Below are 14816 nucleotides of genomic sequence, written 5' to 3'. Positions count from 1 at the left end.
GGCTTCACTAGCAGCCTGTCCCTGGCTGACCGAATCTGTGTCCCCAGGGCCTCAGCAGGAAGTCAAGCCTCACTGTGCCTGGAAGGCTCTGACTGGCAAATGGCTTGCTTATCTTAAGAGTAGCTGTCCTTAAGCTTTAGTATGCAACACAATCACCCAGAGGACTTGTAACACATTCTACTGGACCCCGTTTCCAGAGTTTCTGATTCAGTAAGTGTATGTGGTGCCTGAGAATTTGCATTTCCAACAATATCCCAGGTGATGCCAATCCTGTTGGTCTGGGGGCTCACAATTTGTAAATCAGTGCCTTAGAGTTATTACTGCTACCTGGAGGCTTTAGTGGGTCAGTCTCAACGAATCTGATTCAAGTACTGACTTCTATCCTGCTGTCCTTTCCTTTCCATTCTTTTCAACCCCATGATGGACAGTGCAGAGCAGTGGGAATGCTTTTTTCTTCCCCCTCAGAATCATTCAAGACTCTCCCAGAGATAATAGTCAATGATGTTACTGGAATATGACCAATCTCTGAGAACCAGCAATGATAAATGAAGGTTCAATGAATGCTGGTGGAGAAAGAGGCTTTTATAAGATTATCTAATTTAGTGTTTCTTAACCTGTGTGAGGGCTTCCCTGGTGGCTCAGCTGGTAAAGAATCCACCTGCAGTGCGGGAGACCTGGGCTTGATCCCTGGGTTGGGAAGATCCCCTGGAGAAGGGAATTGGCTACCCACTCCAGGATTCTGGCCTGGAGAATTCCATAGACAGTATAGCCCATGGAATTGCAGAGTCAACTGCAGACACAACTGAGCAACTTTCACACACGTTGGAACCTGTGTGAAGATCAGCTGCCAGGTCTCTTGCAAGTATGTTGCTAGGTATGAAGTTTGCCAATGATCTGCTTAAAAATAAAATGTTAAGCATTTTATTGTCAAAATCCCTAAAACTGTACATCACAAACAGCTTTAATATACGCACATTTAAAAATATCAACCAAGAGACTGGGTGATTCCCAGGATGGAATGCACACTCTGACAAATGTATCCAATTCTATTAAAAATGCATGACCTAACCATATAAACTTCAAGGTGGGAAAAAAATGGAGCTGACCTAAGTAATTCTGGAAAACATTGTTTTGACTGGAAACTATTAGACTAAAGGCAAAGAGAAATGTACACTAGTTGGCAAATTTGTTTCTTCCAGGAGTACTGGCAGAAATTCTGAAACTATAAGTATATACCAGAATTGAACAACTAAGCAACTAAATGGTAGATAATGAGAGCCAGGTTTCTCACTGTTAATGAAAGAAGTTCCAAAAGCAAGGGTGGAAGGCTAGAAGAACGTGGTGCTGGATTAGTCAGAAAACTCAGTATGAGCACCCTTAGTTTTATATATATATATACGTATATATACATGTGTACGTATATATAGATAATAGATACAAGAGAGATAGAGACATAAATATGTGTGTACACATGGTTTAGTACACACACATGTATTTCCTAGCTCTACCCACTAAGGCCTGGAATCAACGACACTTAAGTAGCAACAAGCATACTCACAGACTAAATCTTGGTGTCTAAATACCATCATCCAATAAAAGGAACCCAGGCTCCCTGGAGAAAACTGGCTGATTCTATGTTGGGGCAGAGAAAATACAAGATGAGTCTGGAATATCCTGGAATGTCAGAAAGTAGTGTTCAAAAAACAATATGATGGGGGCCTGTAAAGGGACATGGAAGTTCATCTGATAAAGCCTGCTGCTGCTGCTGCTAAGTCACTTCAGTCGTGTCTGACTCTGTGTGACCCAATAGATGGCAGCCCACCAGGTTCCCCCGTCCCTGGGATTCTCCAGGCAAGAACACTGGAGTGGGTTGCCATTTCCTTCTCCAATGCATGAAAGTGAAAAGTGAAAAGCTAACCTGGAATAATTTGAGCAACAAAGTAAATAACATAGTAATGGATTATAGAAGGTATAAAATATATGAGTCCATCCATAAAAAAAAAATGTGTCCAATAATAAATCGTGGATATTAATAAATCACACTGTCTAGTATGATGTGATGAGAAGGGTACTTTACCTCTGTGCTATTTATTCTTCCCCAAAACCCATAATCCTAGTCTTATCATGAGAAAGCATCAAACAAAACCAAACTGAGAGATATCTGACAAGTATCCTCAAAACTGGCCAGACCATGAAAATCAAAGAATGTGAAACCATCACAGATCAGAACCATCACAGACCATATCTATGGAGACATGACAACTAAATGCAATGTGGTATCCTGGATTGGATCCTGGAACAGAAAATGGACATCAGTAGAATAATCGGTGAGAACTGAAGGAAGCCTCTCCTTCAGTGGATAGCAAAGTACCAATGTTAATTTCTTAGTAATGACAAATGTACTGTGGGTTATGTAAAATGATAAAATTAGAGGTAATTGGGTAAGCAATACACAGAACTCTGTACTATCTTTGTGACTTTTCTGTAAATAAAATTACTGTAAATAAAAATATTTTTAAACATGGGCTTAATTATATCTTATCATTTTTACTTTATACAAACCATGGGAAAATGTATATTTACTAAATATTAAGTATTTTAAAAATTAGAGATTTGATGTAATCTCTATAAAAATGTCAGTCTCACTCATTTGCACTCCAGTATGCTTTTGGAATAGGACAGAAAAGGAAAGAAATAGGGTATAATAGGAAATGTGCCCAATTCAGGGTAGACTAAAGATGTGCAGATGAAGGTCATCTGCCTAGGGTACCTTGGTGGAACTGAGATGAGAAAATGACACTTGATGATATATATCTTGTCATACTTTGCTATTTTCAAATGTTGTTGCCATCTCCTGTGAGCTTGCTACAAGTGCAGACTTTCATCTCCCACCCCAGGCCTACAGAATTCGAATCTGTATTTTTAATGAGATATCCAAGTCATTCATATGAACATTCTATTTCAAGAAGCAAATAGCCACATTCATTCAATATTTTGATGCATACATATTTTGTGCTGGATACATGGAAACCAATACCACATACTCTAAAGTCTGTAATAGTGCTATTCAGCCTCAGCTGGGAGCTTCTTGGAAATACTTGTCAGACACCAACCCAAAATTAGAATCTCCTGGGGTGAGGACTAGAAAAATGTTTTCACAAGCCCTTCAAGTGATGTTTATGCACACTAAAATTTGAGAAAGATGGATTTCAAACTCTGTATACTGGAATCAACACAGAAAAATAAACAAACAAAAAACCAACCAACAGGGCCATCCCAGATCAATTAAATCCCAATATCTGTGAACAGGACTCTGGTATTAGTATCGTTAGAAAGATTTTCTAAGTGATTCTAATGCACTGCCATGTTTGAGAATTGCTGCTCTTCAGCACAACTAGCTAGAGTCCCTTCTGAACAAAGAATGACCAAAGTACACCTGCAGAGTTAAATACTTATGTCTCTAGCTGTGTTCAAAATCTCTCTTTTCAATGATATAAAGCCACTTTCAATAACATGGATCAAACTAGAGATTATTATACTAAGTGAATAATAAGACAGAGAAAGACATCACTTCTATGTGGAGTCTTAAAAATGATACAAATGAATATATTTATAAAACAGAAACAGACTCACAGACACAGAAAACAAACTTATGGTTACCAAAGGGGAAAGAGGGATAAATTAGGATTTGGGGATTAACAGATACACATTATTATAAATAAAACAGATAAAAAGCAAGGACCTTCTGTATAGCACAGGGAACTATGTTCGATATCTTGTAATAAACTATAAAAGAAAAGAATCTGAAAAATAACATATATATATGTACAACTGAATCACTTTGCTGTATGTTTGAAACTAACACATTGTAAATCAACCATATATCAAAAAAATAATAAAAAAATAAAGACTCATAAAATGGATGTTATTAAAATTTCATTGTGGAAATCAAAAACATTCTCATTCTCAAATTATTTACGAGGAAACAATGTTCCTTTTTCATGTCCCATGGAAAGATTTTTTTAATCGAAATACTTATCCGGTTCTCAGGCTAGCCCACAAATGCCTGTTTAATCCTTCTTGAACTGAAATGGGATACTGCTTGTCCTGAAATGTTTGCTGTGATAGGAAATGGCAAGTCTGAGGAAGGAACTCTGAAAGTTTGTTTTGTGAATCAGAGTCAATTTTAAGTCTCAAGTGGAAAAAGTTAAATGTATGTTTATCCTGTGCATGGCAAAGTTCCTACATGTAAACTATCTTGCCAGTGCTACATTATATATTATGATAAAGTCATATGTCAAATGTTTGTAGCTGCTCAGTAGACCTACTATAAAGAAGAATAAGGTAATGTAATTATATCACACAGAGAAATTGGAACTCTTATTCCCACCCAGAGCTCATTTAGAATAGAGAAACACTGATTTGCTTTCTACATTGGAAGCAAAGCTGGGCTGCCCGAAAAGCTGACCACAACAAAACAAATGAAAAAGACTGAAACATTAACATGCTCTGAGCTTTCTCAGTGAGCAGACCTTAACAGCTTGATATCTCATGTCGGCAACTATTCTGACAAATGATGGATTTCTTCTGGCTTCAAACACTGATTTGCCCTATTCTTGTATATGACATAGAATTTTGGATCTGGCTGCCAGGCAACTAATGCTCACAAGCCTTGCTGCCGACATGCTGATCTTCTAGTGCTGAGAACTTAAGTGATGATACTGGCCTAATGCACTCTGGTTCAGCACTCTGTGCTTGTCCATGCTCCTCCACAGTGACAGTCCTTTTGTCTGACAAACCCCAGAAAGATTTTGGGGAATAGGCAAAGCAGTTTTGAGTAGGAAACTAAAACTAACCATGGTGACTCTGGCAGATAAATCTGAGTGCAGAATGCAGGACTGGCTAGGAGTGTGGGAGAAGTAGGGCAAAGGGAGCAGAAGTGGGTAGACATAAATGTGGAAACGTTCCTCTTAAGTGGTATCACAAGTTCAAGTGCCTTGTGTAAAGGAAAGAGGATATTTAATAAGTATCAATGGAAAGAAACCAACAGATGTGAAAAATACCAGTAAGGAAAAAATGGACAAGACACAATGACATCATAAGTTTTGTGGGCTGGATAGAACTGTAATTACCATTTGAAATGTTACTTTCATGGAAAAAAATCTTAAAAGTTCAAAAAATAGATTTATAAATAAACCTTTGGAACCTGGCCAGTTTTTAAGCTGAGGAGACGGCAGGGGGTGGGGGTGGGGGTGGGGGGGATGGGGGTTGTTCGGGGTGGGGGGGGGAGGTGTTGCGGGGGGCCGGAGGGGAGAGTGGGCGGGGACTCTATGCAAAAAGTATCCATGTATCTGGCCGGTGGCCAAATATTAGTGATACGGGGCTACTCCTTGGTAATCATTTATCCTCCCATCAACATCCCAGCCCACTCCCAACAGTGGTTATTTGAAATTCTCTCTACCTCAGCTGTAGACCTAAATAGATTTTGTGACAGAACAGATTCCCTATCTCTGTGTCTGTTTCATCCATCCACACAATTCTTCATTCTGAATGGTTCCATCTGTGATCCTTCTTGCTGAGAGATGCTGTACCAAAATTCTCATAACCTCTAGATCTTTCTTTTCCATTGCCTTTTTCTTGCCAAATACTGTCTCCCCACTCTTAAATCAAAAGAATCCGTTATATTATAAAAGTAATGCTTGCTCATAACAGAAAATTTGGGAAACTGAAAATACACATGAAGAAAAACAAAAGCATCCATAATCACACAATCTGGGGGTAACAACTTGGTGTATTTTTTCCCAGACATCTTTTTATACTTATACATAATATATACATTTTCCATTACCAGATAATTCCATATCTTGCTTATGTCACAAACACTTTGCTGCTGCTGCTGCTGCTAAGTCGCTTCAGTCGTGTCTGACTCTGTGTGACCCCATAGACGGCAGCCCACCAGGCTCCCCCATCCCTGGGATTCTCCAGGCAAGAACAGTGGAGTGGGTCGCCATTTCCTTCTCCAATGCATGAAAGTGAAAAGTGAAAGTGAAGTCACTCAGTCGTGTCCGACTCTTAGTGACCCCATGGACTGCAGCCCACCAGGCTCCTCTGTCCATGGGATTCTCCAGGCAAGAGTACTGGAGTGGGGTGCCATTGTCTTCTCCCACAAACACTTTACCAAGACATTAATTAAAAAATACTTCTGATACTGCATAACATCCAATGGATACAAACTGAATTCAATCATTCTCTATAGCTGGATTTATTTCCCACTTTTCACTATTACAAATAATATTCCAATGAATTCAGCTCAGTTCAGACACTCAGTCGTGTCCAACTCTTTGCGACCCCATGAACCACAGCATGCCAGGTCTCCCTGTCCATCACTAACTTCTGGAGTTTACCCAAACTCATGTCCATTGGGTCGGTGATGCCATCCAACCATCTCATTCTCTGTCGTCCCCTGTCGTCCCCTTCTCCTCCTGCCTTCAATCTTTCCCAACATCAGGGTCTTTTCAAATGAGTCAGCTCTTCGCATCAGGTGGCCAAAATATTGGGAGTTTCAGCTTCAACATCAGTCCTTCCAATGAACACCCATGACTGATTTCCTTTAGGATGGACTGGGTGGATCTCCTTGAAGTCCAAGGGACTCTCACAAGTCTTTTCCAACACCACAGTTCAAAAGCATCAATAGTTTTCTACATAACCTTTAATGGCATTTCTGGTTATTTTCTTATATAGAATCCTGGTAGTGGAGGGCTAAAGGATACAATGGTTAAAGGACATGAACCCTTTTAAGATTTTTTTTTAATATTTTAATTTTATTGGAGTATAGTTGATTTATAATGTTGTATTAGTTCCAGGTGTACAGCAAAGTGATTCAGTTCTACGTATACATGTGTGTGTGTATTTTTTTTTAGACCCTTTTCCCATATAGGTTATCACAGAATATTGAGTAGAGTTCCCTGTACTATATAGTAGGTCCTTGTTGGTTACCTATCTTAAATACAGTAGGGTGTGTGTATTCATTCCAAAACTCCTAATTTATCCCTCCCGCCAACATTTCCTTTTCATAACCCTAAGTGTGTTGTTGATACCTATAGGCCTGCTTCTGTTTTGGAAATAACATTTGTACTTTTTAAAAAAATTAGATTCCACATGAGTGATACCATATTTGTCTTTCTCTGACTTACTTCACCTAGTATGATAATCTCTAGGCCCACCCTTAAGATTCTTAATATATGTAACAAAGTGCTTTCCAGAAAGGCTGAATCCATTTACACGTCTGCTGGTAGTTGATGAGAATTCCTGACACATTATACTACAGGGGCACTGAGGGTCCACTGTGTTGAACAAAACATTCACTTGTTCTCAACAGCTCCAATAAATAAAATTTCCTTCCTTTCCTAGTCACTTCCTAGTTCAAGTGACTGAATAAGTGGCATGTATTTACTACCCTGACCCCATCAACACACATTAACTACAATGTTCCTTCCCCCACTCATTTACTAAAGTTGCTGTAAATTAGTGATCTCTTTCTAGTCATATGAATATGTCTTTTCGAATCTTATCACTAGCTTATTATTAGACTCTCCTCTTCCCAGCTTAGATCTCATTCTTCTACAAGGACTCAGTTCTCCTGTGCATTACACTGCCATGTTCCCCCCTTCATCTCTCATCTCTGTGATCTACTTTCTTTAATATCCTCTGCCACTTCCTATTGTTTACACTATGTCAGGCCTCCAAGGTTCAGTCTTTGCCTCTCTTTCACACTACTTATGGAGGGCTCCTCCATTCTGTTTTAAGAATCAGCTCGGAACTGTTGGCGCTCATATATTTCTCTAACTCTACTCTTCCTTTGTCTTCAGGTCTTTAATTGAGAGGTTCCATCCTCACCCCTAACTCAGTGCCATCTCCTACTCAATAGTGCACCATCCTCTCTGCCAAATTCCCAATTTCCCAAATGCCAAATTCCTTCCCAACTCTCTTATTTCTGACAATGGGGCAATCAATACTCCCTCAGTCCTCCAGACTCAAAAACTTTAGTCTCTATGCCCTTCCTTACATTACTCTATGTCTCAAAGTCATATGAATAGTTTCTTCAAAACATTTTCTAGATAAATTCCTTTTTGATCATTTCCATCATTACTTCACCCATGGATTACAGTAATATCTTCACAGGTAGCAGCTACCGTGTTAATTTTCCAAAAATGTTTTTTAATGACTTTTGTTTGAAGGTTTCCTTTTTGTCCAAATTCATCTGGTTAAAATTCTCAAAGGCCATAGTTTATCTCCTATTGCCTCCTGCAATCCAAGATAACCCTTTCTCCCTACCGCTGTTTCTCCTCCAACACCCTTTCCATACTCTTTACTATGCCCGCCTTTGCTCATGTCACTCTTCCATCCCTTTTGTTTCAGTGGAGCCTTCAGTAGACAACCCTAACCTACACTACTTTTCCTGAATGCTCGGGAGGGGGCTGGTGGGGAAAAGCCCTGATTTGCAGCTTTTGCCAAAAACCCTCACCATGGCAGATGTCTAGGTACCAATGTAACAAGGCTAACTGTGAAACTAGAAAGAGATATGTGTAAAGCCAAAAGGAACCCGATCAGGACACCAGAGCAGCATTTAAAATCTGTTCTGCAATCTAGCATTTAATATCTACTATCTTGTATAAGCTCTCCAGATATATTATATACATCTGTTTATTGCAATAAACTCTAGCCCGAGGAAGAATGGCAGTCCACTCATTCTAGAGCTTTCACAGGGAATAGGGCACATAGTGTTTGCTTGATAAAAACCTGTTGGCAAGACCTGGAGGGAGTGATAAGCAAAGCCAAAGCTAGAGGCATAAAATGGTAAAAATGGGCATGTACTCATTTAGGGCTCATTAGCAAGAACAAACAAAAAGTACAATGAAGGAGCAGAATGTACAGTAAGTCTCCAACGTAAGAATCTTCAAGTTGTGAACTTTCAAAGATGCAAACATGGCCCTATATGCCAGCTGTTGTACTGTACCACCGTACTTTTCAAGGTACTGTCCTGTAGTAGTAAAAATGGTTTTTTGTGTTTATTTTTCATATATTGTGTGAAACTATTATAAACCTATTGCAACAGTATTATATAGCCAATTGTGTTAGATGGGTACCTAGGCTAGCTTTGTTGGGCTTACAGGTAAACTGGACTTGGGACGGATCTCATTTATATGCAGGGGACTTACTGTAGCAGAAATAAAATCAGAATAGGAGCTGGGACATATTCCCAGCTTTGTACTTGTGTGACCCTTACCAAGTCAATTTCCTTCTTTGGCCTCATCGGTAAAATTAGGGTACATGACTTCTAAGTTATTTCTTATGCTTTGGCATGAGTTAAACCAACAAGGAGGCTGTCCATGGCCCACTTCATTGGCATAATAAAAATAATAAATTCATTTTAAAATCTCCTATTAAGTCAAACGAGTTTAGGGCAGCAAATACTTTTTGAAGGTGTGAATAAACATTCTTATAAGACCATTTCATTCCTTTGGACTAATAATTATTATATAGAAAGTAAAAACAATTATCTTTAAAAAATAATACAATATTAAAAAATTATTCCAAAAAATATCTATTGCCTATCTACTATAAGCTGGACACTGGTAAGTGGTGAAGACAGAGTAAAAACAGACCCACTTTACCCTCATGGTACCCACAGTAGCATGGGTCACTAGCCACCTATTTACAAATCTTCATAAAAGTGCTTTTTACCTTAGCACAGATTGCTCTAAGTAATGGATGCCAGTGATTATACAGTGAAAGTGACAGATTCAGGGGATTAGCTCTGACAAGACACAGTGCCTGAAGAACTATGGATGAAGTTCGTAACATTGTACAGGAGGCAGTGACCAAAATCACCCCCAAGAAAAAAAAATACAACAAGGCAAAATGGTTGTCTGAGGCCTTACAAATAGCTGAGAAAAGAGAAGCAAAAGGCAAAGGAGAAAACCAAAGACATACCTATCTGAACGCAGAGTTCCAAAGAATAGCAAGGAGAGATAAGAGAGCCTTAGGGAACAATATAAAGAAATAGAGGAAAACAATAGAATGGGAAAGACTAATGATTTCTTTAAGAAAATCAGAGATACTAAGGGAACATTTAATGCAACGATGGACTCAATATTAAGGACAGAAACAGTATGGACCTAACAGAAAGACAGTGAAGTCGCTCAGTCATGTCTGACTCTTTGTGACCCCATGGACACCAGGCTCCTCCGTCCATGGGATATTCTAGGCAAGAGTACTGGAGTGGGTTGCCATTTCCTTCTCCAGGGAACTTTCCGACCCAGGGATGGAACCCAGGTCTCCCACATTGTAGACAGACGCTTTACCGTCTGAGCCACCAGGGAAGTCATGGACCTAACAGCAGCAGATGATATTAAAAACAGGTGGCAAGAATACACAGAAGAATTGTACAAGAAAGGTCTTAATGACCTGGATAATCACGATGGTGTGATCACTCACCTAGATCCAGACATCCTGGAGTGTGAAGTCAAGTGGACCTTAGGCAGCATCACTATGAACAGAGCCAGTGAAGGTGATGGAATTCCAGCTTTTAGGTTTTTCATTTCAGGATATTTCAAATCCTAAAAGATGATTCTGTGAAAGTGCTGCACTCAATATGCCAGCAAATTTGGAAAACCCAGCAGTGGCCACAGGACTGGAAAAGGTCGGTTTTCTTTCCAATCCCAAAGAAGGGCAATGCCAAAGAATGTTCAAACTACAGCACAACTGCACTCATATCACATGCTAGCAAGGTCATGCTCAAAATCCTTCAAGCTAGACTCCAACAGTATGTGAGCCAAGAACTTCCATACGCAAAGAGGGATTTAGAAAAGGCAGAGGAACCAGAGATCAAATTGCCAACATCCACTGAATCACAGAAAAAGGAAGGGAATTCCAGAAAATATCTACTTCTGCTTCACTGACTACACTAAAGCCTTTGACTGTGTGGATCACAACAAACCGTGGAAAATTCTTAAAAAGATGGGACTACCACACCACCTGACCTGCCTCTGGAGAAATCTGTATGCAGGTCAAGAAGCAACAGTTAGAACTGGACATGCAACAATGGACTCGTTCCAAATTGGGAAAGGAGTACCTCAAGGCTGATACGGTCACCCTGCTTATTTAATTTATATGCAGGGTACATCATGTTAAATCCCAGACTGGATGAAGCTCAAGCTGGAGTCAAGACTGCTGGGAGAAATATCAATAGCCTCAGATATGCAGATGACACCACCCTAATGGCAGAAAGTGAAGAGGACCTCAAGAGTTTCTTGAGGGTCAAAGAAGAGTGTGAAAAAGGTGGCTTAAGACTCAACATTCAAAAAACTAAGTAATTTCATGGTATCCAGTCCCATCACTTTATGGCAAATAGGTAAGAAATGGAAACAGTGACAGACTTAATTTTCTTGGGCTCCAAAATCACTGGGGACATGACAGCAGCCATGAAATTAAAAGATGCTTGCTCCCTGGAAGAGAAGCTAGACAGCATATTAAAAAGCAGAGACATCACTTTGCCATCAAAGGTCCCTATAGCCAAAGCTATGGTTTTTCCAGTAGTCATATATAGATGTGAGCGCTGGACCATGAAGAAGGCTGAGTGCCAAAGAACCAATGCTTTCAAACTATGGTGCTAGAGAGACTCTTGAGAGTCCCTTGGACTGCAAGGGGATCAAACCAGTCAATCCTAAAGGAAATCAACCCTCAATATTCACTGAAAGCACTGATGCTGAAGCTGAAGCTCAAATACTTTGGCCGCCTGATGCCAAGAGCCAACTCGTTGGAAAAGACCTTGCTACAGGGAAAGATTGAGAGCAGAAGGGGGAGACATGAAGAGTTGGTTGGATAGCATTATCAACTCAATGGACATGAGTCTGGGCAAACTCCAGGAGATAGTGAAAGACAGGAAGCTTGGTGTACTGCAGTCAATGGGGTCCCAAAGAGTCGGATACAACTGAGTGACTGAACAACAAATGGATGCCAGCTATGGATCCTCTCTTCCCCAGACAGGCATACAACCATAAAAATTCGAATATAATTTCCGAGGTTCATAGGCCCTCTTATCTGTAAGAGGCCCAAGAACCAAAAGTTAACAACACTGACCTATTTCTACAGCTACATCGACAAAACAATAAACAAAACCAAGATCATAAAAGTCTATATTCTTTTTGTTTGTTAAGGAAGTATAGATTTACAACAGAAATGATTAAAAATAAGGGTCCATCATTTAAAGGATTAAGCTCTGGCTTTTTGAAATTTCATTCACCTAAAGTATCTCCTTCCAAACAATATTCTGGATAAGTGAGGTATGCCTAGATTATGTTTCTATCTGATCTACCTTTTTTAGTAAGGCTGCCAGTTAAATCACTCTTCTTACTTGAAAACTATCTGCATATGAATGACTGCTTCAGTTTCACAAGTAAACCTGCATTTCATGACTCTTCCATTTCACACGAAAGAGACCCTGTCAACCATGAGAAATACATGTACATACATATCTGAACAAGCAGTTCGAACAAAGCAAATTTGAGGGCACTGACTCATCTCCTGACTCTAACATTTTATGGTGAAGTAAACTGGGACAAGTCATCTAACCCTCAGACCTTTGTTTATTCATTTGTAAAATAGGGAGGGGATGATAAGAGTTACCTAAGAGGGCTACTATGAATAATCAATCACATAAAACAATGTAGGTGAAAGTATTTAGATATAAAATGGGCAAAAGTGAGTGAAAGAGCAGACTGCTTGGAGTTGCTCACAAAATATCAGACATTCAGAGATCCTTTGGAAAGAATTGCTCATATAACATCCTTAGAGGATCTATCTGGAGCAAAACAAACTGTCCTTAAATTGCTCAAGGAATTTTGTTTTGACTGAGTGCCCAATAGTAAAGTTCTTAAAAGTTTGCAAGAGGTTTTGGAATCCTTATAGTGCATAAATGTATTAATATTCTCAAAGCAAGAACATGAACTAATTAAAAACATTCAGTCTTGGTTCCATAGTCAAAGTCCCTTTTACAAGACATTTTTTAGAGAGCAGAGATTCTTTTGCTTACCTTACTAAAAAGGTTAACTGGATGTATACAAAAGACTTTAAGCAAATTAGTTCATCAAAACTGAACAAGTCAATGAAATCAATCTTCTCTAGTGGAAAGGGTATTTGTCTTAAAGGAAATAATAATATTCAGTCTGAAACAAGTTTTCCTGCCTATTCGCCACTGAAATGCAATATAAGCCATGCAAAGGATAACTTTTTCTACGTTATTTCATTTACATTTACAATGTTCATTTACATTATCTCAATCACTAAGTTTAAGGCGATTCTCTCTTTAAAATGTGAATTAAACAACTTTTTTGGTACTAAGGAATCAATCATTACACATTATCAAAGTTCATGAACAAGACCAAAAGAGTGATTTGCCCTGGTGTTAGAAAACAGACAAAAGGCAAATACTCTTGACTTCTAAGCCCCTAGTAAGCAAAGGCTCTGTTGGTTCCCAAGAAGGCTAATTAAGTTCTGACTCCCAAAAAGTCATTATACGAATGTCTACAAGGAAAACAAAACGCATGTCCTGCGTTTAGGTAACACTTTTCTCTAAGAAATTCAAAGCACTTTATTGTAGAATCATTTAAAAGAAATGTATCCTCCCCCCACTTTAGGAAACCAAATACTACTATTCTGGGAGACCTTAAATCTCTCGCCAAATCAGATACCAAATGGGTAGGAAAACCCAGACTAGAAATTTTCTCGGAGGGAGAAACTCTAGAGATGGTTGGGGGTGGGAGTGAGGAGGACACTAAGACTCATGGAAAGCTGAAGCACAAGTTCTAGGAACGGCAGGTGCATTAAGAACTGACTCATAGGGCCTGGGGGGTGGCGAAACTGATCGTAACAAGGGCTCATTAAATTGGAGGCAGCTGGGTGGATGCAGAGCCTGATGCTAGGGTCACTCCTGTCCAGTCCGCATGTCTGGTTACCAATTGCGCGCTCAGCCCCTGCGCTCTCCCACTATTACTACCCTGTAAGCAGGATCCCGACCTACCTGAGGGGAATGCGTAACAGAACAAAGCAACTACCAGGCCTAACGGGGCTGCAGGCTTCCTTCACCCAAAGCGGCCACGTTGGCTTCCCGCCCACCCTCGGCGCCGCCCGCATCTCACCAGCCACCAGGCGCAGGCCGCGGAGGCTCCCCATGGCCGCCTACTCCGCCGACCAGCACAGTGCCCCAAGGCCGGCGGTGGCGCGGGCGAGCTCAATGTCACCACCGAGCGCCGAGAAAGTGAGGACGAGAGCACCAGTGGTGGGCGGGGCTTGTGGAAGGTGAGGGCAGAGCCGGAGGGACGAGCGTGGCAGGGTGGTGGGCGGGGCGTGCATGACGAGAGAGTGATGGCCGGTCCCTGTGGGCGGGGCCCGAGCGATGCGCGGAACGTGCGGGTCGTGCGTAGCGCTCAGACAGTGCGGGTAGCGGCCTCGCCCCGCCCCGCACGGTCCAGCGTTTTGGCAGAGGGGTTAAGAATGCTCTTTTAGAGTCTTGGTTTCCAGTGCCATTGCAAAGCATTCTCTGCACCTAGGAAAGTACCCGTTTAAAATAGAAAAAAAAAGTAAATGCTTATTGGAGGACTTTCGTGAACTGTAGACCCGAAGTCACACTGCCTAGATAAACCAGTATTTCAGAACATTTTTTGCAGTGTTTTCGGTGAATATGTACATGCCTTTCTCAAAACTACATAATTGGGTTCTTAGTGACCAGTGGCCTTGGTCTCTTGTTGGCTTTGGGA

The 14816-nt window shown here is 40.4% G+C and overlaps 1 protein-coding gene across 2 annotated transcripts in view; it reads right to left on the bottom strand.

The window, feature by feature from the left end:
* Window positions 1-14344, bottom strand: part of FAM162A (family with sequence similarity 162 member A) — a 39315-nt gene extending 24971 nt beyond the window's left edge. Inside the window, exon 1 of one of the 2 annotated variants that reach the window (XM_018045498.1) lies at window positions 14199-14344. In XM_018045498.1, the coding sequence (XP_017900987.1) occupies window positions 14199-14232 (34 nt within the window). In that variant the 5' untranslated portion in view covers window positions 14233-14344. Of the gene's footprint in view, window positions 1-10497; window positions 10541-14198 lie in introns of those variants that run through there. The other variant, XM_018045468.1, reaches the window with a different exon arrangement.

Source organism: Capra hircus, chromosome 1, assembly GCF_001704415.2.
Source record: "Capra hircus breed San Clemente chromosome 1, ASM170441v1, whole genome shotgun sequence".
NCBI lineage: Eukaryota > Metazoa > Chordata > Mammalia > Artiodactyla > Bovidae > Capra > Capra hircus.
This window is presented reverse-complemented; position numbering and strand designations above follow the sequence as displayed.